Source organism: Poecilia latipinna, unplaced genomic scaffold (genome assembly GCF_001443285.1).
Source record: "Poecilia latipinna isolate Pla-1442-1.1 unplaced genomic scaffold, P_latipinna-1.0 Scaffold127, whole genome shotgun sequence".
NCBI classification, from domain to species: Eukaryota; Metazoa; Chordata; class Actinopteri; order Cyprinodontiformes; family Poeciliidae; genus Poecilia; species Poecilia latipinna.
The window spans coordinates 115,922-140,486 of record NW_015112743.1 but is presented as its reverse complement, the minus strand read 5'-3'; the positions used below and the strand labels follow the sequence as shown (position 1 = coordinate 140,486).

The following is a 24,565-nucleotide window of genomic DNA, read 5'->3' as shown; positions in this document are numbered from 1 at the left end:
TCACACCTAATTATTGTGATGCCTATGCTTGATGTGCGCTTTAACATCTCGGTCAGTTAAATCTGTATCAAGTGTGGGGATCAGCATTGGAAAACCACTTTTATATAAAGATTGTGCACAGATGGCCTTTGAAATATAATACCCTGCCATTTTTTAAATTCAATCGCTGTAAGTTTGGGTTTTTGCGTAGATATATATTATAGTCATGACTGGTATTCAATATCTTGCGAGGTTCCAATTTTGCTCAAAAAGTTTTGATGTATACAGATAAGAAGTCTTAAAATACAATTTAATCTAAAATATATTCATATAAAAGATAAGTTAAGATATATTAATTTTAAATGTGCAGTTGAACCTCTTAATATGATTACAATTTTCTTCAAATACAAGTGATGAGATTGAATGTTCAGGATGTCGTTATTCGTTGTGCCGCTGCTCCAGGTGTTCCTCCTGTGTGGTTCCTCCTGCTTCTCCTGCGGCTGGGATGCAAAACAAGTGATGACAATGGTGCTCACCTCCAGAGTTATCAAAGAGATGTGCACAATATTCAAAAGCTTACAAAGTTTGAGTGCAGAGCCACCCAAACATTGCTGTTTCATGCAGTATTACTCCAAAACTTTATCAGACTTTGGGAGTGCTGTGGTGGCGCAGGGGAGAAGCACAACCCACGTATGCAGGCCTTAGTCCTCGTTGCGGCCATCACTGGTTCAAGTCCCGGCCTGATGGCCTTTGCCGCATGTCTTCCCCCTCTCTCATTACTCACTTTACTGTCTAGACACTCTCAAATAAAAGCTGCTAGAGCCGATAAAGCCTTAAAAAAGAAAAAAAAAAAAAACGTTAGGAAACTTTTAGGACTTTGAAGGGCAGATTCAAGCAAGTGTTGGGTTTTTGACCTACTGCAGAATGCTTTAGGATAGAGAACACCATGACGTCTTAAATTAAATTGTCATGAAAGTTTTGACTTTCCTAAAATTGAAACAGATTTTGAAAAAATGTATTTTTTTCTTCAAGATTTTCTAGAATTAAATTTGTAGTCAAAGATTCCACTTTAATATAAGATATAAAAAGAAACACACACACACTCATCATTCACTTTATTAGGTACATCTTGCTAGTACCTAAAAAATAAAGAAAGCTTTATTTTGCTTTATTATCTGCCTTAATTTTTTTGGCAGAAATTCAACAAGGTGTCAGAAGCAATCCATGAGAGATTTTGGACCATGTTGACATGATATGATCACACAGACGCTGCAGATCTGTTAGCTTCACAACCTCGAAGAGAATCTTCCTTTTACTACATCTCAAAGGTGACCCGACTGTGGAAGCCATCAGAATACAGTGATTTCATTGTGTTGTTCGAAGTAACCGGTTTGACTTGATCTGAGCTTTGTAGCATAGTGCTATTAGAAAATGGGTGCACTGTGGTCATAAAGGGATGGATGTGGTCAGGAATGTGTTTAAATGATCAAGCATCGATTATTGGGTCTAAAATGTATTAAGAAAATATCCCCCAAACCATACCACCATCGCCACCATGACCTATTCATGCGTTCATTTTTTTCAATGTTGATTTGTCTAATTTTGGTGAGCTTATAAAAATTGTAGCCTCAGTCTCTTGTACTTAACAGGTGCGAGTGGCACCTGGTTTGGTCTTCTGCTGCTGTAGCCCATCTGCTTCAGGATGTAACATGCGTCGTGTTCAGAAACTGCTGCTCACTAGATATTTTCTCTCGTTTTTTTGTGCTGTTCTCTATTAATGGTTGTGTTTATCTGAAATATCTCTAAATCAAAAGCACTTTGCACTTTTAATGTTGAAATCATAATTTCATGTGGCCCGTTTTTGCTTTGTGTTAACCTGCAATTATTTCACTCAGCAAACAATTAGTAATGTAATTAAATTTGATTCTTTAATCCTTTTGAAATTTTAGCATTAGTTTTATGGATTACATTTCAAAAGAGAGAGACAGAAGAGAGAGAGGGGGGGGGAAAATGACCGACAGCATCTTAATAGCAGACTCATGCACTCAGCCAGACATTTTCAAAAGGCCCATTATAAAAATGGGGGCCGGCTGTTCAGTGTGAATAGCTCAAATCGTTACCCGGGCTCTCTCTCATACATTTGACAACTTACATAATGCATTTCCTAAAATAGCTTAAGTGTTAAAGCTTCTTTTATGGGCAAAAATTGATTCATAAATGCACTGAGGCGAAAGCTAACGCGAACACAAAGCTTTCAATAACACCATTTCATACAGACTGTCAATGAACGAAGCTGCTGCATTAGACGAGGTGGCATGCTGATTGCTTTATGAAATCCAGGCTAATTGTTTTGTGCTGCAGTCCTTGGGGCACCCTGCATTAAGACAGGCCGAATGAAGTCAAATAAATATAGCTCTTTGCACCCCCCTTTTCATACACACACACGCACACACAGATTGCAGAGGCCTTCTGCCCTGCACTGCATTGAAAGTCACTCTCCAGTGGCCACTTTGGTGATCAATGCAAGCGAATTTATTTGGTGGTGGATATTGGCAATATTTCAGTGACATAAGTCACATTAAATTGGACCCCGTGCTCTGGAATAAATATAATTAGTTTTCTTACATAAAGGAGTATTTTCAATGGAAATGTCATGTCGCTGTCAGCGGGAGTTTAGATTGACAGCAAGAGAACGACCGTTTTCGACTAGTCAAGGCCAGGACGTATGTTTGTAGGCTAAATGGTCTTTAAATCTTCAATGCAAACCTTCTATTTAGGAGCACTTTGGGTGTTTAAACAGAACCTGCGCAGGAAGTTAAAAAAAATAACACATTGAATGTTCTGCTTGAATGTGTTTCCCCTGTTTTTACTATCGTTTGGCCTCTTCTTTCATCTCCCCTCACATCAATATGTCCATTCATTCCATTTTATCCACAGTGTGACCTGAGTACAATCACAGATTCAAAGGAATTTCTTTTAAGCAAAGGTTTGATCAAGAAATATGCTTTTCAGCCCCTTTTGAGTGCAACATTAATCTCCATCTAGAAATACATTAAAGAATCATTCACGCGGTTATTTTTTAAGAAATGAAAAGCTTAACATGCACAAAGATTCTAGTGATAAAAGAGGAATTGAAGACTGACTCCCTGGGTGTTTCTGCAGTCAGCTATTAAAGAAATTACACAAATCCTATGAGGGAATCTGTGCATGAGTATTTATTTATTATCGATTTTTGTCTCCTGTGATAAACATGTTAACGTTACAGATATTTGGGAAGAGATGAAGCCTTCTAAGTTATTGTGAGATGATGTGATGAAAGGCATCAAGCAATCGTTATTCGGTAGGTCTCCCACTCTGCTTATCAGATAAAATACATTATTAATGAGCAATATCTTAACGAAAGTCATCAGCCTTACTGTTTGGAGCTTATTGATCATTTTATTTTGTCATGTTCTTTTATCATAAGCTGAATTCCCTCATTTGGCTAATTGATTTTGCTCTGATGGTAATCTGATAACTCACCGTCTTTAAAGTCACTCAGTAGGGCTGCTTGATTTTCTGTTTTTATCACAGTGTGGCGGCTGCATATCTAAGCATTCTTAATATGATCTGAAAGCTGATTCACAGTACAAAAAATTATAAATTGTAAATTTCTTAGAAAACGTAATAAAATCCTCTCTCATAGCATTGCATTTTAGCTTTTCGGTTTTGGTCTAAATTAATTTATTTTCTTTTTTCCAAGTACAGCAACATTTCTGTGAAATGGTATTTGTCCCATTACATACTTGTCTTGTTTTTGCTTTTTCTGTCACATCTAAATGTGACATCTACATGTGACAGAACAAATTTTAATACTGGCAAAGACAACTTGAATAAACAAGGACAGTTTGTGAACTAGTTTTAACAGAAAAAGCAATACGAAGTCGCCTCCGATGTCCGCCGGACTTTCTGGTGCAACATGTCAGTTGTTTTGTCTTTTGTATTTCAGATTTTTTCATCATCTCATCACATTAAACAGCCTGCATGCTAATTTTTGTGCTCATTTGTCCTCGGGAATACCCCATAATCCAACATGTTTATTAGAAGCATGAAAATCAAGATTATCTTTGGAGCCATCCTGATCATCCGAACGTCGGAAGGGGAAAATCGGGTCAAAAATCATCATAATTGTCTTGCTGTGTGAACCAGACAACATTTTTGAATCATAGATACTGACCTCAATGGTATGTGGTGCTTTAGATGTTGCTCTGTGTTCTTTTGTGACCTCCAGGATGAGTTGTCGATGCGCTTCTTGGAGTAATTTAGACCGACGACTCCAAGGAAAGGTCAGCACCCTTCAGGTTTCGTCCATTTGTGGATAATGGTTTTCAATGTGATTTGGTAGAGTCACAAAGGCTTTGAGACCCATTCCACACTGATGGATGCCAGTCACTTTGTTTCTCATCCATTTTTTTTGTCTCAAGATCATATTTTATAAATCTATAGTTAAATTAAACCAATAAACATGGTTAATTGCAGTTATTTTTTTTAATAACTACAAGGGCAAATATATTTTCGTATCGACCGAGGTTGGTCTGAATAAATAAATGAAAATTGAATTTTGTATTTACTTAGGTTATCTTTGTCTGATATTTATACTCATTCGACAATCTGAAACATTTAAATGCAACAACAAAAAAACATTTAAAAATTTTTTTTTTCTATCTTTCACTTGCTTAAAGTCTGATATGTTCACATTGATCCTAATTCCAGATACTGAGTACGCAGGGTGGAGCCATGCAGGCACAAAGTTATCTGTAATGGGTGAAATAATTGGTGAAAAGAGACTGGCTTGTCAAAACAGCAGCAGCGTTGCGAGGCTGATAAGCGGGAGGATGCGGACCTTTATCGAGAAGCAGGGCCATCAAGCCAGAGGTAGAAACCAGCTAGAAAAACCAGGCTTCCCCCTTGGGCTTTCACATCAGCCATCAAATGCGTAAGGTTCATTTGGTAGGTCACATCATTCACCAATTATTTGGATTTTATGCAAAGATGAAATGATTTTAGTTGGCGGAAGGGGGGCTTAAGATGTACCATGTAAATACATTTGACATGCAATAAGATCTTGTCGGCAGGATTCTTGAAAATAAAGTTTTTTGTGAGGAGCTTGAAACCACTGGACGGCCTTTAAAGAAGAAAAAAGAAAGAAAAGACCCAACGAACATCAGTTTACTCTTCTTTTGTGATTTTCCTTTTACTTGATCCTACAGTTGAAACGTAATAAGATTTTTTAACATTCACTGCCATCTTTGTGTGGCTTACAGTTTTGTGGATATTAAATGCATTTATAAATGTTTGGGTGACATTTTTCTGTAAATATGTTTAATTCTGGGCAGTAGTCTTCTGGTGTACTGACACACATCAAAGTTTTGCACAATGATCATCTTTTTGCTTTTGGATTAAGACTGTTGTAATTCTTCCTGTGAATATGCTTTATAGTTGTAAATAATAGGAATTCAAGGATTGCAAATTACAATCCAAAGAGTGAAAGAATTTTTTTTTTATACAGCACAACCCAAAAGTTTTACTTTACCTTATGTTCTTCATTAACCACTATATAACATGTTTTCAAACATCCCCCAAAAATGAGGGGTGGGAGGCATTCAGTTTTTGATAAAATATCGTGGTTATTGTTTATAAAGAAGATACATTTAAAACTGAATATATAGGTACGGCTCTAGGAAATGTGTTGTATTATTTTCATGAAGTTTTAGGTTTTCCAAAATTCCACTTTTGCAGTTATTTTTCTGAATTCCACTGTTTTCATTCTAACCAAATTTGTTAAACTAAAAATGTGTAATTATAGAGTGAATGAAAAAAATTCAACCAATCAATACTTAAATAGGCGCACCTTCAATGTTATCCAGGTTTCACAAAATGTCATCTTCCTAAAATAATGGCCCAAGTAATTCTTTTTTTTTTTTTTCCAGAAGTGATTTTGGTGACAAATTATAAGAGTGCTCTGGTTCAGCAGAAAATTGAAAGATTTTATAAGCATTTTCCTGTCAAACATTATGTGCAAAACAAAGAATTTTTGTTTTTCATGTTTTACAAAAGAAAATTGTCTCTATGGAAATGCTTTAGAGTTGAACTCGACACCAAAATATTTCTCACAAAGAAACTTGGAAATAATAAACCCTTGTGCAACCATCCACTTCCATAATGATCATTTTTATATAAAAAAAATGATCTTTTTTTTTTTTTCTCAGAAATCTCAGAAATCTTAATTGAAGTAAATGATATGTCAGTGTTTCTGTGTTTTGGTGTCATGTCCCTGTGGCCTTCCATTTGCACTACTAAGAAATATCTGAAATGGCAGACAAAACTTTCTCCTTGCTTCTTCTGATTAAATGCTCAAACGTTTGCAGGCGTGACTGGCTCTTATTTGCTTACTTCTCCATTTTTCTACATGTAACTTTTAAGTGGTCATTACATGTATTCTTGTACTTGTACTTCCACTCAACTCTGGGCTGGAAAAAACATACTGGAACATTTTCTCCTAACTCAAACATTGCTAACTCTGAGCCTTTTGCTAAAGTTTTGAGTTTTTTCGTTTTTTCGGACGATGTCAGTGTTTGTTTTACTGGATTGAATCCCGTCCACATGAAGATGAAATTAGGTGTCATGTAGGCTATGTGGATCCGGTGTTTTGGGAGACTATAAATGATCATTTTTGAGTGGAAAATTTTCAAAACGGCAGTTTCATACTTCAGTTGTGCACATGCGAGCCGCGTCTTTTTGAAATTATGACGTCGTTGCTCCATCTCTCTTTGTTGTAGTTGTGCAAAACCTTGCAACAATGTCACATTATTTTATTTTGCCTGAACAAGACATATTTTATTCTCAATTTGCATAATCAGAATTAAGTAATGATTTCATTAAAAGCAATGGGAGATTCTTAATGTTTAATACGTTTAACAGGTCTTATTCTCAAAGTTTCAATGTATTTAACTTGAAATCCCTCATCTAGCACAAATCAGTCATCAACCACCAAATTCCTTTACATTGTGATGGAAACACCCCTCCTAAAGCCTGTGTGTCTACAGCGAGGTATCATGTGACGCTGATATCATGTAGGTAGAAGTTTAAGGGTCAAATCAGCCTCTCAGACCTTTTAGAGCAGCCTATGCTGGATGCACTGCTGAGAGATTATGTGAGATAGAGATTGCTATGATAACCAATCATCTGTGGCCTTTATTTTCCCTGCAGCCATCAGCAAGCTTATTATCATGTCCCTGTCTGCTCAGCTCCACTCTGCCCTCATAGCAAACAGGTCTAATTGTGTCTCATAGCTGCAGGCTTAGAGCAGAGGGGGAGAGGTGGGGGCAGCGGGTTTAGATGAGTGATACTCAGTGATGTAAATGGCTGAATAATATGGCCCCAGCGTTTGTGGTGGAGCTCTATCTCTCTGCGGTAATCTAGGCCATCGGGGACCCGCCAGTATGCATCATCCACCATCAATGAGTCTCTCTGCTGGTTGGTAATTTATTCAGTGCTACAGTGGTTATTGATAAAGCACTTAAATACAAATTCCTCCCCTCCTCACCCCCTTCCCCGCTGCCCGCTCTACTCAGCGCTGTAATATCACAGCTTGCTATGTGTTTATCTGCTTACAAAGTCTGTGTTGATCACAGGTTGAATTTCTATGTACGCTCTAATTTGTGCCTTTTCTGTGCTGCTCTCTCTCCGTCTCCCTTTCAGGAGTTCGTGACGGATCAGTTCAGTCTGACGCCAGCAGCAGTCCGTCTGAGCAGAGTCATCTGGGCCAGTCTCACCCAGGATACCCAATGGGCCCACAGGTAAGTGGGAGAATTTAGACAAATTAACAGATGAAAAAAGATGATTCTTGTTTATAAGAATCATTTCATTAAATTGGTGTTGTTAGACATATATATATATATATATATATATATATATATATATATATATATTTGTCATTTTCTTAGTGTTGTAAATAGGAACTTAAAATGTCATTGGGATATTTTGTGGTACTATTGTAATAATGATACAAATTATAAAAAACGATTCTTTTTTTTTAGTTAAGTGCATTCGTGGCGAGTTAAACACAAGTACTGTTGTTGCAAAACATTCCCATTTGAAACCGGCGTGTTCAGGATGCTACTTGCTTACAGAAATGAGAGTAACTGTATATAATTATATTTTTAAATGTACTGTTATTTATTTATGCTCTTGTGAAATGAATAGCAAAAAAACAAAAAAAAAAAAAAAAATTTCCAAAAATACTGTCAGTTTTCTTTTTTATTTAACAACAGTAATGGGAACAAAAATAAATCAAACTTCATATCATGGTAAGAAATCTTTAATTGAAATGATAAACAATATGGCAAATGCCCACCCCTTGTTGTACATGAAAACCATTTAACTTAAATGATAAAACAAACAAAACATTTTTTTTATTTAGAGAAGATGCTTGGTTTGAATTCCTTTTATTACATAATCTAATTTAATAACTATGTCTGTACATAATATGTCAGTTATTATTCCAAATTGGGTTTCAGTCACCAGATCATCGCATCTGCATAAAGTAAAGCCCAAAATTATTTCTATCCCAGCCATATCTAGATTAAAAATTATTTTCATTGGACTGCATGGTGGAGCCGTTGGTAGCTCTGGTAATTTACAGAAAGGAGGTGCTTCGTTTGAATCCCTTCCTCGAGTCTCTGCATGGAATTTGCATGTTCTCCTTATGCATGGGCAGGTTTCCTCTTGGTTCTCCGGCTTTCTCCTAAAGTCCAAAAACACGACTGTTAGTTGGCGTCTCTAAAATTGCCCTTAGGTATGAGTTTGTGCTTGGTTAATTGTCTTATGTGCCTCTGTGTTGCCCTGTGATGGTACATCGATTCTGGATTACCAATCAGATTCAAGCCAAGACTACTAAGCTTGTATATTGCCAAAAGTATTAGCTTGAAGTAATGTTGGATGCCAAAGTCTGGCTCCCAGTCTGCTTTAGTACATTATACCGGGTCTAGATGAGGACTCTTTGAAGGCCAATCAAGTTCATCCATGACTTATCCATGACTATTTCCCTGAGGTTAGAAACATGAAATTGTCCACCATATCCTGCTGCAGCATTAAGACTTCCTTTCAGTGGACCAGAAGAGACGGGTCTATCTTCTGACGCATGTCGTCATCCTATTATGTTTATTGGAATAGATTAAGACAGGGCTGTACAAAACATGGTCATTACATTTATTGAACAAACTCATTCTTAGATAATGACATTTTAGTCGGCTGAGGTCTGTCTATTTTGAGCTCCTTTCAGAATGAGATGTTTTAGGGCGTCTAGCCACTTTAAATCCAAATAACCTGCTGTTGGCCGTGCCCTTCTGCTCACTGTTTACTTTTGCACATAAAAATGAATGTAACAGATACACAATTATACAGCCATACATCTTTGAAAAGCAGAACACTTGTCTTTTCCAGCAGCCATTGTATAGCATTAAAGCCAGCTGACCAAATGTCCTGGAACTCAGCTGGGGTTGCTAAGAGACAGGCTGAGCTTCGCTGGTGTTGGTAGGTGAAGAGCAGTGCCTGCTGATTTGTGACGTTGCATTCAGAACATTTTTAAAATGGCTCATTTTCCAAACAGCAAAAAACATGAACTCATTGGGTGTTTGCTTTGTAAGTGCTTGGGCTGTTTTTAGAAGCAATAGTAACCAAAATGGAAGTACAAAGTAGGTCCCTTTTTAGACTTTATAGCAAAGTTGGCTTGACTGTGAACTACACCTTTTAGAGCCACTTTAAGAGAAAGCTTACAGATTGAATGAGTGAATTTTCTACAAGGCTTCTTTCACGTGTTCTCTTTCCGTTCATGTTGTGTGTGAAACACATAAACACCCTCACTGAATGCTACGGTGTGAACTGTTAAAATATTTAGTCATCATACATCATCTTCAAATGTAATTGAGCGGCGGCGCTAACAAGCTGACAATGCAGCCTCTGTCACAACAAGCAGAGAGCAAAGAGCCCGAGCCTGCAGCCCTGTTAATGGCTCAATCAGGCATTGTCCTATATGATTGGATTTATTGGCCTGGTGCCCTAGCGATGTTTAATGAACATCTATCTCGTTAGTGTTGCTCCAGTCAACACGCACTCAAAAAGCATCTCATGTTTCCTTCACACTGTTTAAGAAGCTGATTCTCCATGCTCTCATACTATGCTCAATGAGAGTCAGTTCTCATCAGGACAGAAAAAAAAGAGGAAACACAGGAAAACATCAGAGCTTTTCAGCCTAGTCAGGGATTTTTAAATGTTAAGAAATTCCAACTCAAAGAGCTAATTATATATTTAAGTTTAAAAAAAAAGTGCTTAGGGCTCTTTTTTGATTACATGAATCTGGTCAAAGATGCTGTTTTGGACGTAGATAAGAAAAAACAGAAGAGGCAGAGCAGCAGAAGCAAGCAGCACTTACAGTCTGAGCCTCAGCAGGCGGCTCTCAACAGTCACCATCTAATATATTAATGCTGTCAGTACAGTCTGTGAAGCTAACACTTTTCAGAAACAAAAGCGCTCCGCATGCCATACCCAATTCTCCTGCTCCAGGATCAATATGTTGTGATAGATTCTCGCCCCAGAGCCGGATATTGTTCGAACAACCATTATCTGATGGTAGTTTACCCAACATGAATCTACCTTCTTTCTGTTTCCCAATTGCAGTCAGGATGACAAAAGTCTGCTATCTGTGTGATTATGGGCAATTTCTCAGTGCCAGAGCTGCCAAGCAGATGGAGGGGCCTATTCTCCCCTGATGAGCCAAAAGGCAGGGTAGAACATCCCGTCCAGAGTGGGGCTGCTTCCTCTTCCAGAGCTCAACGCTAACCCTGCCTGTTGTGTCCGTGTGACCCCTATGAGACCACTTCTCAACACTTAGCTGTCAGTTGTGTTGAGCGTTGTGCAGCCGCTTTCCAGCAGCACCTACAGAGAGGACGGCAGACAGTTTTAAGGCCATAATCCAGAAGGTGGACTGCTTCTACGTCTGGATAAGTGATCCTTTGGGTTCTTCAGTCCATGAGCAAACTGAGACAGAACTTTCTACATCTTATGTTACAACTACAAACTTCATTGTATTTTGTGGAGGTTTTATGGAATAGACAATCACAAAATAGTGCATATCTATGATAATGCACTACAACATTGGAGATTTGCGGCTCATGTGGGAAAGCTATAAGTTATGCAGTCAATAAATCTTTATAGAAGAAGAAGAAGATCTCCGATTTTGAAAGACAATTTGTGACAAGACGTAGAGAGGACTCAACAAACCCATGTGAGAAGGCACTCTGTGATGAAGCTAATCAATGGATCCATCATCTACACCTGCTTATCCTTGCAGGATTGTGGAGGATTGTCTGCATCAGAGTTCGATCGCCCAATCACAACTCTCCAAACAAACTGGACTTTCTGTGCAAAGATCTAGAGTTTAATTAAAGCAGACTGAACAGAGCTGATATGAATGCACCCTAAGACATTTACCAGATGTTTTCCATCCAGTCAGTTTGAGCTATTTTGTTCAGAAGAATGAGCTAAAATTTCCGTCTCCAAATTTAGAGAACTGATGAGGCAAAATACCTGTTGCTATAAAGTATTGACTCAAGACAACTGAATACAAACAAAAGCCAAAGTTTTCAGATTTTAGCATAAATAAACATATAAATTAATGTTTCTGAATGAAACAAAGTAATGTGACTAAGTTTAATGCGTATAAATTGTTTGTATTAGTGATGCTGTTGGGTTCAAATTGAGGTAATTCTGTTCTGACTCAATTTGTTCTCGCGTCACATCTTGATGAGTGCATTAGCAGTCGCTTCACCTCGTGATCACCTAAACATCAGAGATCTGTGCTGCGCTTTCTGTTGGCAGCTGCCGGCTTCTCCAAAGCTGTCTGTAATGATAAATAAATCAGCGCTGCATCTCATAATTGTCGAATTGTCTTTTAATGTTATTCCCTTCCATCTGTGGCTGTCTTTACTGTCAAGCTGGCCAATCTCATTTTGTTTGATTCACAGATGAAATGTTTGAGGATCCCCTTTGATTGGGTGCAGCGTCTATTTGAGATTAAATTTAGTCAAAAAAAAAAAAGCGAGATTACAAATGTGTCACTCGCCGCCAACAAACGCATCGTCTGTTTCTGTCCCTTTGAGGATTCTTTGAGCGCCCGAATTATTAATTCATTTTTTAAAGTTAATGGCAAATGCCATTATGTATGCTCTCAGATGCTTCGTATTGTCATTCGTTATGCACTGCTGTTGTATTTCAAAGCAAACGTTGAGGAGGAGGAATACTTTACAGTGTTTGCGAACAATCCTGTCAGCAGCACTCAAACTCTCTTTTTTTTTAACAGCTCCGTATCGCAAACAAGTTTTCATTTGTTTCTGCGGCCTGAGATCTGTTTGCGATCACATAGAGTAGGTGCAAGCACTCTGCAACATGCGAGGTTATCACTGTGACGTGCCTGTCTCCCGGGAGCACCGGTCCTGAGAGCAAAGTGGGTTCTTCTCACCAGCCAGCCTGCTCTGCATCCTGCACAGGCTGCAGACACGCCATGCAAAACAAAGCAGATAGCTGACAATTGGAGTTAAAGGCTTGTGAACTTTAGTGAGCACGGTGCAACCAGGCGTGTCCTGCAATGTCTGAGGAAGCCTACTTTACCGTGAACGCAATACAAGCTGACATAATGCTTTTATTATTTTATTTCAAACAATTCAATTCTGTGTTTACGCTGGGAGTTTTGTTGAACTTTGCAATATCTCCTGCCTCACATTGCTTGTACAAATCCATTTGACATGCACAAATGCTGACATAATTTCAAAAAGGTTGCATCGGATTGACTTAAATATGTCATGCCTGTGTATTTCTGCAGATTTTAACCAGTGGCTTAAAGCCCTAATATGTGTAGCTGGAAACCTGTTGGTTTGGAGGACACATTTCAAGTGAGTTTCTGCTGTGAAAAGCATCGTAGAGAGATGTTTATTTTGATGAAAACACATCAAATAACTCGCATCCTGTGAGTATTCCAGCAACAATTCCACTTTAACTTGCATAAATGAACAAATTGAACAGGACAAAAGACTGACATGTTGTAACCCTCTGCAAAAGAGCAAAGCGTTGCTGCTTTTTTCAAAAGCTCTGCCTGTTTCAAGCACATTATTCTATTTTGCCACTGATTTGTTCAGAGGGAAAAATGATTTTCTCTGGGTCTTTATAAAAGATAAATGCTTAGCCTTCTTACAAAGACGGAGTTCTTTTCTGAAACAGCATTTCACATTATTCGACTGCTGACATGTGCATCCATCTAAACACATTCACCCGGATCAAGTAACAGATGCTAAGATTAAATGTCCATTTTCTGCGCACCACTCTTTGTTGTACATGATTTTTAAATGGCTAAATTTTCACTTAATCATAATGATCAGCACTAAGAATAAATTTACAGGAAAATACTAATACTGGAGCACGGCGGAAAGAGGGGTAAAATTTGTTTTTTCGGCCGAAACGGGAAAATTGACAGGTATGAGCTGCTGAGCAAAGAAACTGTTCAATCCTTTTGCAAATTCATATTAATCATTTTGAATTGAATCTGATGTCATTATTCATGAATTGTTGAAATAAATGTTTAAGTATATTTTGTGTTTTATTTTTTTAAATATTATAGGTAACTTAGGAACCAAAACACCCCAAAATATGCAAAATTAGGTTTTGACGCAACTTGACGTGTTGGTTTAGACTAAATTGTAACACAATATTTATTTATAGTGGCACCTAAATATTCTCAGGGACAAATATTGAGCTGTATTCACCCCCTATAATCAAATTTGATACACAAAGTAAACAATTTTGGATTTTTTATTGAAAAAATGACAAGTGTGGGGTTTGTTTCAAATGAGAAATGAGGATACAGTTTTTATTATGTTTACATAAAAAAGGGACCAGAGAACTCAAAATTTTGATCTTTTCTGAAAAGTGAACACACCATACCTAAACACACTGCAGTGTGGATACTTTTACTTTGCAAAGAGCATGCTAAGTTAGCTATTATCAGGAGGTGTTATTAATGGGATCAGCACACAAGGTTTAAGTGCATTGTGTGTGTGTGTGTGTGTGTGTGTTTTTTAAAGGAACTTGGTTTTTTTTTTTGCCAAAGACATGTTAGGCTGCTACTTTGAAAAAGAGAGTGGTTTTCAGCAGATAAGAAGGTTAAACATATCATAGCAAAGTTTCTGTGTTTTAAAGATTTGAGCTTTCTAAATCAATGTTAACAGGTCAAAACTTTGGGAAAATCAGAGATTCTAGATGTAATTTAACAAAACACGCACTTTTTAAATATCTGCCTGAGACAAAATGTCTTGAGAAGCATATATTTATACGTTTGAAAGAAATGCCACCCATTTTGCCACAACATTTTTGTTCATCTGGCTGATTATGGTGAATGTCCGTGTGGCTTTCTCCAGTCTCTCCTGGTGGCCCAGCAACTGGCCAATGCAGTGGGTGGCGTGATGTCCGGGGCGGCACCAGGCATGAACCAGCCCATCCTCATCCCTTTCAACGCAGGCGGACACCTCGGAGGACAGCAGGGCCTGGTGCTTTCCCTGCCCACGGCCAACATCCAGAGCCTGGTGGCTGCCGCCGCTGCAGGGGGAATCATGACGCTCCCCCTCCAGAACCTGCAAGGTGAGAGACGGTGCGAGGGGGGAGGAGGGGAAAGGGAGAGGCATCGACAACAACTCAGCCAGTTGATGGGGTCAGAGATAAAAAACACTGGAGTTGAAAATCAATTTTCTTCATGGCTGCAATACTGACAAATGATTTTTTTTTATTCTACATGAAGATTCAGCGAGCACAGACATTAAAAAAGTAGTTGCAGACAAAACGAATAACTGTTTTGACTAAGACTTGTGTGTTTATTTTCTGACATGGGAACTTTTTTTTTTTTACACAATGCTTTACAGTGGTCCTGAGCAGGTAAAAACCTTGAGGGATTTGTATCCCAAAAAGCAGCCATCCTGAAATTGCCTCGAGGTATAACCATATTAATTACAGGTCAGTGTTTTGCAGTGCAGCGCAGAAGCACTTTATGCCTCTTTCCTGTGCATAAGAGTGCATCCTACTTCACTTTTTTATCTCTTTTCCACCTCATCTGTCCATCCACATGGCTGTACTTATCCTTACCTTTTAAACTTTAATGCCCAAGTGTTCTCTTTTGATCATAGTTGTAAATGGTTTTCATTTTAATGTTTAAAACATTGTCTCTTTTATACCATTAGATTGAGGGATGGATGGGGAAACTGTCACTCATGAATCTTAGATGAGAGGAGCAGCACTAATGTAAAAAATTGTAAAGCGGTGTGTTTTTAGGATGCCGATTACAATAATGCCAGTGCAGCACAAAGTGCAGGGAATGCTGCTATCATGTGGGGAAATGGATGGGCAGATGCCCTTAGTGAGGAAATGTGGAGCGAGAAGCCTAATGGACACAAACATGCATAAATAACAACAGCCATCGCTGTGGGCAGAGCTTTTAATAAACCTGCATCTACCCAACAAGCCCTTCAATGTATCCGTCAGCAATGGACGATAATGGGCCCGGCAGGCCAGTCTGACTCGCACGTCAACACATCTTCGTTCTTGTCCACGAGGGACGACCCAGAGGCTTCGGCGATCTGATGAACTGATCGACAAACACATCGTCCGGGTGTCAGAACTCCATAACAAACGCCTCTCTGTCAGCGAGGAACAAACCAGAAGAGATTCTGAACCCAGCGTCCCGATGAAATTCTTCAGCCAGAAGAGATGGAGGGGAAGAAAGAAAAAAATATGTTGTGGAGAAATGCCTTTGTGGCAGATCTTTTTTTTTTAAGCGAGTGGACTGACAGACCGCCTGTTCACACGTCCTCCTATCTGAAGGGGATGCATTGAAGGGACCTCCGTGGAGAGAAAGTGACACAAGTCACGGGTGAAGCTAAATGTCTTGACTGTGTCCGGGGCCCCCTGGCCATGAGGCGCTCCTTCACTCTCCCCTGTCCGAGTTCATCACAGCTCCGCTGAATGAGGCCTGCTGGCACAGCACCTCTGTCAGACAACTGCGGCTCTGGCCTCTGCCCCGGTGTCCCCCACTTCCCCCCTGCTCAGCCGCTTCAGGGCTCCAGGCCTGATTAATCACACATATAATACAGCGCTGCGCTGTCGCCAGGGAGCAGTCAGCTCATTTCACGACCTCCGAAGCAAGTGTGCTTTACAGCATTTACACGCTGCTTTCTAATTAGCGTCAGATCAGACACGAGACAGCAGCCAGGCGCAATAATGAGGCACTGGGAGGAGTCCAGTCAATGTCTGCGTTTAAATGTAATGAGGCAGTTAATGACCAGCTAATAAGGCTGTTTGTCTCACAGAGTGGGCGGTTTAGGTTGGGGGAACAGTATACATCAGGGCCTGCATGTTGGTGGTTTGGAGCTTCAAGCTGGGAGAAAGCAGACAAAAATTAAGTTTCACTGTTAAGTAAAATTGTCATAATGATACTTTAAGTCGGAACCAAATGAAGAAGAACTCGATGGAGTCAAACAACAAGGAAAACCTGAATAACAGAGGGGAAGACAGTAATGGAGTGCAATGGAAGGAGCCAGTAAAGAAGAATGGAAGGAGCATTATATTTAGGTGTGGGATTTTAGCCCATTTATTTTTACACAATCACTTTTTTTCAGATTCTGAAGTCCTTTATTGCATGTTTCTGGTAAAATGGTAAATCTGGTGCACAAGCTATATCTGCTTCTATGATGGAGTATTAGGGCCATGGTAGGAAACATTTTAAAAATTACAAGAATAAAGTCATAATGTCATGATTTTATTCTCATAATATGTGACAGTCATAAATAGCATTATAACTTTATTCATAATAATATGACTTTGTTCTCGTAACATTATGACTATTCTCATAATGAATTTTTTTAAATTTTCTTATTGTGGCCCTATTACTCCATCCTAACAAGGTTTTGGCCCACTGGGAATTAATTATTGCTTAAAAAAAACAGAACAGACCATTAAGAAAATTGGTAATAATTTTAGCCTGGTGGCAGATATGCTGGATGGACCAAATTTGTATCATTTCTGTTTTTTTTTAACTGCAGTTGCGGGCCTCACAAAATCAGTCCAAGGGTCACAAACGGCCCCCAAGCCTCACTTTGTTAATGTATTTGCAGGTTTTCAGTGGTGCATATTCTCTATTCGTCTCCACAACTTTATCACCGACCCGTCTGCTGTGTTCCTTGGTCTTCATGACGCGGTTTGTTCTCTAACAAATCTCTCAAGCATTCACAGAACAGCAAGACTTGTATCACAGTGGACTTTATTTACTAATTAGGTGACTTCTGAAGACAATATGTTGCATTGGATTTTCTCAGGCTGTCAGTGTAAAAGCAGGCTAAGTACAAACTCGCAGCACACTTCTCAGATTTATTCTGCACAAAACAGAAAGAACATTTCGATACAGCTCAGGGGGTAAACTCTAATCATAAAAAGAAAAATGGAGGTTTGATCACGTGTTCCGATCATGTTTATCAAAGCTGGTTCTGTGAGATCTGATGTTGACAGCAGCGAACCAGCTGGTCCACTGCGAGCTTTAAGAGGGCAGCCCTCTCAGACTGTGATGAATAACTATCACTGTAATGGGGTTGTGCTGTAGAGTCGGAGCAGTTGCTTAAATAAAACTGAGCAGCATCTTGTGGCAGACTCAGTAAACACAGGCACCAGTGTAACTGGTTATTTGTCAAAATGATTTATGCCTGCAAACATGCAGTAAAAACAAATTCCCAATGAAACTAAACAAGGGGGAAAGTTATCTTTTGTGACAGAGTGCACACAATTCTAGCTGACTTCACAGAGGCAAAACTAGGTTGGGTCATGCTGGAGGTCTAGAAATATGATGGCAGATAATAAAATCATATTTGATTTCTATAAATTCAGATTTAAGTGTGTTCGACACGTACAGACAAAACATTCTGGGATATTTGTTGTTCTGCGCGAGGCAAAGTTTTGCTGCATTTTAAATAGGCGTTCTTTCTGCTTCATTTTATAACAAGCAAAGTGCGATTACCATACTTGTAAAACTAGCAGTATCAAACTATTGTACATGTAATAGTTTGTGCTTCCATTGTGGAAGCAAGTAGAACAAAGTCATCTGTCTGCTCCTCTCCTCCACGACTCACTCAAAGGTAATTCAAGGAGCTGCTTTACTGGAGTGCTTTCATATTAATAAGCACATCCCATCTCATTTGCTGTGAGCAGAAAGCCAGGCAGCACATCACATCACAGAGCTAAAGTTCTAATGGCGAGGTGAGAGCATTGTTCCTCTGTACTCGTCCACAGGAAACACAAAACAGCACTCAAGCTCCCTCACGGAGGTCGGCTTCCCACTCACCTGCAGTAATGAGACGCCGTGTCAGTGCCAATCAAAGGAGCGTGTGTCGTTTGGATGAAAATGCTCAGCGGTGTCGCTCGCTGCTTTTTGGGATCGGCATGATACAAATTAGGGAAATCACTCTGCTCATTACACCACCAAAGGGTGGGCTCCTGGGGGAAGAGCCAAATGTTTCCACACTAGTTAGACATGTCAGACTGGATCCCTTCTGCCTCAGCTGATTGCTGCTCCTTTAAGAGGTAAGCTCAACAGGCCGGGCCTCTGACTTAACCTCTGTCTGCTGAGAGAAGCCCACTGTGTCTCTTCCACTCATTACATTTTCTGAGCCACAGAATATCAGACATTCTTCCTGTGTTTGCTGCTGCCACTCAAACCTACAGTATGTTTTACTTCATTTTGAGGAATAGAAAATATTATAGCTACACTCCAGCTATTTTTTAATTGATGTTATTTCCATCATTTAAAACAGAAACATGTGATTCTAAACACCAACTAAGAATCCATAGCAACCTGCCAGGAGGTCGTTTCATACCTGCAAACAATAATTTATACTCTACTCATAGTCCACCAGAAGGAAGTGAGGTTGTAAGACTTCACTTTAAGGGGCAGCATATTATAAAATCAACTTTTTTCTCTTATCTACAGAAACATTGTGATGATGTGCAGAAGCTAAGTATTGGAAAGCACAGTAGCTCTCCAGTTATCACACATTTATGTCAATAAGATGTTCAGCCGATTTTCTAATGTCACTGAGCTCGACTCCAGGGTATTTATTTAATGAAGTCAAAGGTAAAATGGTTCTGTTTATAAAGAACAGACTACTCCACACTCCAGTTAATATTATTGTGGGGGATGGGTGGTTGGTAGACTAACGGGTCAGATTTTCAACTTTTGCTACTCATTATGATTTTGCACATGCATTGTCATGGCTGTCCCCAAAGCATAAGTAGAAATGTTGATTTATTTAAAAAATAAATCTATTTTAAAATTACAGCACAGGCTTAGCTATTACAATTTGTTTTTGTCTTTTCCAAAGTAGTACATCAAATTTTAAACATTTCTAAAAGAGCTACAGTTTGTCCTTAAATTCATAATGTTTTCCCACAGGAGGCACTCCTCGTCATAAGAAATATATGAAATTGCAATATTCTGAGATAAAAGACTTTTGTAAAGCAAAATGTTGAATTTCCTATTGAGGGTGATTGCAACATCTACACCAAAAATAATAAATTAACTAATAAGACATGCTGTGTCCAAAAGTATTAAACTGATCAGACTGAGCTTAAAATCAAATGTACTTGTTTTTTCTATTTTTTATTAAAAAGATTCACTTTAAGGTAAAATAAAGTTTCAGATGCAAGGATGGTATTTCACATATTATGGTTCTTTTAGACTGAGCAGTCAATAAAAATCATATTTAGTCTTGATAGTAAAAAATGTTTGGGGAATAACTGAGCTTGAACAACGATCTGGTCTTGCACTGAAAATAATTACTTGAGTGTTTATAGAGAGATTTTATTTTTATTTTTTTAAACAAAACTTGTGTATTATGGAACCTGAGAATGCATGTGCAAAATATCCACGTTAGTGTGGACAAGCTGTTAATGTGGGCTCAGTCTGCACTTTTTTTACCCTAACATCTGTCATCGTAACACAGTAAAGCCCGGGCACATCCCTCTTCGATTATCGCTGTTTAATTTGAAGTGTTCTCAAGCAGAATGCATTCCACATCGTCCTTTAATGATTTAAGTTTGCTGTGGTTGTAGGATGACTCACAGGGGAGAGAGCTGCATTAAATAAATAACAGTGATAAAATGTAGACCTCATACATTTCAAAGCTAATGCAACTAGCGGTGCAATAGGAGCAGCTGCACACAGTCCTGGAGCGGTAATTTGATTGATTTGTTGTGACAGCAGCCAAATAATTGAGAGTGAGAGCTGCTGCTGCTGCAGATGAAGCGCAGGCAGAGGCAGGTTCGCCAGGCAGTCCCAGCAGATACGGCACCCGGCTTCTCATCTCTGCCATTGATATCTGCCAGTGTTTTTATTGTTTGTCTTCAATAAGCAGCTTGGAAACGTGCGGGGTTAGTCGTTGTGACAGACGAAAGGAAGATAAAAAAGTCAGCTAATCAAAACGCACAGGGGAGCATTAAGAGGGTTAGGATCAAAAACTCAAATTTACATGCTGGGGTTTACTGTACATGCACCCATGAACACTTCACACTCCTGTGAGACTGATTGTTTCCTTCATATGTGTTTTGAAGCAGAGATGTAAGTGAATTTTACCTCCTGGTGTTTGCTTGTTGCAGACATGCTAATCATGTGTTGTGCATTCAGGTTGTACATTTGTTATTATACTTTCACACTAAAAAGAAAATGCAAAAATGTGCCACAGCTTATTTGAATATACAGTATGACTCTATTATACATTCTCCCACATAGTATGTGCTCCCTGGTACAAAACAATAGCACTGTTTGTCTTAAGCTTCTGACTCTTGACTCATGTTTTGTTTCTGCGGATGGTGGCAGTGTCATTCTGGTGCAGCAGTGCCACAGGACAACACGCTTCCAGAGCACAGAAAAGAAAGAAACAGAGGGAAAAGGAAGGAGCAGGGCGACTCTCCATGGCACTGTGGAAGACAACAATAATATTGTTAATCAGATGTGGCTGTTTCTGCTGCTCCTCAGCAAACTCTGACATCTGCCCCCACTGGTAAACAGAGAGGGAGGCTTTTTGCAAACCTGCTGCCATAAACACACAATCTACAAGACAGCCTCTGTGCATTACACACTGCCTGTCTGCACTGGGTGTACACAGAGAGCGGTGCATTTATTGCAAAGGGTTTTACTCGAGGAGACAATGAGCCATGTGTATTGTAAGAGTTAGGAGGGTGAATTTGACAACAATTATAGAATACCTCCCCATTGTTTGCTTTTTTTCCTCTGATTTCATACCCATAAAAACACCATTTCACGCTTTTTTATGTCTTATCACTTTATTGTAGTGGTTTAATGAGACATCCAACTCAAGAAAGTCAAGTTCACAAGAACGAAAAGATGCAACTTAATTTATATTTTTTTTAATAACTCAGATTATACATTTTTGGGTTTTCAAATAAAGTAGCATCACTTATTACAAACTGTTTAATTATATCTTTTAAAATTATGTTTATTTACGTTTTCCATTTAGGAAAAATACAAAAAACACGAAAACCAAAACGTACAAACCAAATTTCTAAATGGACTCTGAAGACCAAAAACAAAAATGATTATGTGACACTTGGTGTTACTATACGTTCCATAAATTGTCTTAAAGAATCAGTAATGAGTACAGAATAACCAACAGCTGCTTTTATTGGACCATGTCTTTTGCTTTTCATATTTATCCCATTATATGAAAAAAATGGTAAAAGCACAGGTCTTATTAGTCTTGTATTCTAGGTTTTGAATTCGATATCTAAATGCAATCTTGAAGAAAATCCGAGGAGCTTCCCACTCATAGGTATTATTTGTCAGATTCACATAACCATGTTTCTTTAAAGTGAATTACAGAAATCATAGGTTGTCAAGATCATTCCCAAGGACTTCCATTAGCATCAGCCTTAATACTCATTTTTGAAAAATAAATCCCAATGTAAAACCTACTAGAAATAAAGAATTAAGCAACTTGCGATGTACCTATAATACCTATTCCCCACCCAAAAAACGGGGTACGAAATGAACATCAGAAAATGTTCAGTACAAATTATTTATCTAATTTACATCAGTTTCCCAAAGGAAGACTGTCATAAAACATGCACAACATGCCAAATTACAGTAATGTTAATTCTGCTGTTTCATACCATTTGTAGTTTTGGTCGCTTCTTAGTTGATGGCTTTTAGTGCTTGAAAAACAGCAGGATGTTTCATATCAACAATATGTCAATTTGTATCCACCTGGCATCTTGTCAATAATTAAATTGGCACCAATCAGACTAGCCTGTAGCCTACTGATTAGTCTAATTTTATAGCACATGTCAACTTCTGTAGCACGCTAAGCTTGGTCATCAAGCCAAGCCATTTGAGCATTTAATGTAGCATTTATACTTTCCATTTTAGCAATACATTTTCTCACAACTTACATTCTTACGTGTATAGATTAAAACTTTCAACAATTATGTCATATCTAGAATTACAATTATACAAGTGAGAAATAAGTTTTAGATATTTGAAAATCCCTGATTTGTTCTAAGAAGATAATTTTTGAGAGAGCTGAAATGTTTATTGTGGATATAAGAACAATGCCATTTTCGTTATATGTGGATTTTTGGTTTAAAGTGTCTCCCTAGATATTAAATATTAAAACCGCTTTCTATAGAGGTATATCTTGAAACTGCTAACCAGCCACTGCAGGTTGGCATAGATCAGATATGAAGACGGCAAAAAGAAGCTTTGGAGAGACAGAAATTATATTCTGTGTGTAAATAAGAAAAAAAGAACGTATAGAGAACGAAAGTCATCTTAAATTACTTCTTTTGTAACCTGCTGTTATATAGAAATATAGAAATTACTTAGAGTAAACCAGGAGCGGGCCTCTTCCTAATAGGAAAATTGCTATTATAAACAAGCATAAAATCACTAAAACTATTCTACGATTCCTTAGTAAAGTTATTTGATTGTATATATTCACAATGTATCCCTATAACAATCATGCATAATTAATAGAGCTAATCTCTTCATTATCATGAGCCATTTTATTGTCGAATAGATTTGCCAATGACCAAGTTACAGCTAATAAGTATTGAATTCTGGATTAAAACATACATTGGTGTGTTGTTTTTATGATATTTTGGTGCTTGTAAAGTGCCTCCAGTAAATGGCTTGACCGCTTGACCCCGGAGTTGTTTTGTCAGAATTACATCCCACTTTTTGCTTTCCTCTTCGGGCCGCAGTGTTTCCAAATGATTTGCCTCGTTCCTGTGGTGCCATCTAGTAGCTTTCAGCAACAATCTGTAGTCAAGGATTTTAACTGGGAATTGATTTGTGATTTACATGGTCAGTGAGGGGAAAATGAACTTATGAAATGTTGTAAATGAAATATTAGAACAAGGTGCAGTGGGAGGAGGCAGACAGAGATGGTAATCTTCTGGAACTGGAATTCCTGCCTGGCAGAACCGGGTGACATTTTACATTTATCTGTGTTCTGCATGAGCTGTAATGTTAATGGTAATTTTATGGGACTGAACCGAAATGAAAATGGTGTTATCACCAACTGCTTCAAATGTGAAATTGTGTAAAGGAGCACAGCTGCATCCTTTATTTCCTTTTCCTGGGTAATGTGAGTTATTGCATGATCTGTCATATGAGGCTGAATGTGTGTATTCTGCTTTTTTTCATCAGCCCATTCTACTTTTAGCACCTTACAACTCTCACAACTGTGTTTTGATTTTAGTGTAAATGATTTAAAGCATATATTTGTTTTTAGAACATTTCTCACAATATTTTAACAGTTCTTTCCAATTTTATGTGTAATTATCCGTATGCTTCGATAAGTTAAATTTCAGACTTTGGAACACATTTGAAGAATAACTACAATGTACATTAATTCACCAAAATAAGATAGCTGAATAACTTTGTCTACTTACGCTTGTGTTTTTTTGGTTCTGTCATTTGAGCCCATTGCCTTCACACATAGCTACCACATAGTTTTATTACTGCTACTTGTCAATAGTTTTAGGAATCCTTTAAAATTCCTGGTCATAAATCAAATCTTGGTAAAGCTTTTGTCATAGATTTTTTATCTTCTCGTCTATCTTGGCATATTGAAAAATTAATAGATATAAACATAAGGAAATCCGTCTGGTTTTGTGGATGTCTTAAGACGTATGGCAGTGATGATAGCTATAGTGTGTGTATCTTGGGATCAGCAGTGTGGAGTTCACAGTGCACAGGTGCATTAGGACAGGGATGGTTACATTTGATGTGACATTTACTCATTTTCACTTCAGTTTGTTTAAACAGCATTAATTCATAAGATAGGTCATTTCAAGGCATGTACACCTACATTCCAGTTCATCCTAGTTATCAAACAATGCAGTCAAATTCAGTTTAATTTCCTAACTGGTCGAAACGTTTTCATTTAAG

At 38.3% G+C, this 24,565-nt stretch overlaps 1 protein-coding gene across 5 annotated transcripts in view; it reads left to right on the top strand.

Annotated features, from left to right (window-relative positions):
• Positions 1-24,565, top strand: part of pou6f2 (POU class 6 homeobox 2) — a 101,401-nt gene that overhangs the window by 19,871 nt on the left and 56,965 nt on the right. For all 5 annotated transcript variants that reach the window (XM_015028517.1, XM_015028514.1, XM_015028515.1 and 2 more), the window contains 2 exons: positions 7,720-7,817; positions 14,484-14,703. In XM_015028517.1, coding sequence (XP_014884003.1) covers positions 7,720-7,817; positions 14,484-14,703 — 318 coding nt within the window. The remainder of the gene's footprint in view (positions 1-7,719; positions 7,818-14,483; positions 14,704-24,565) is intronic.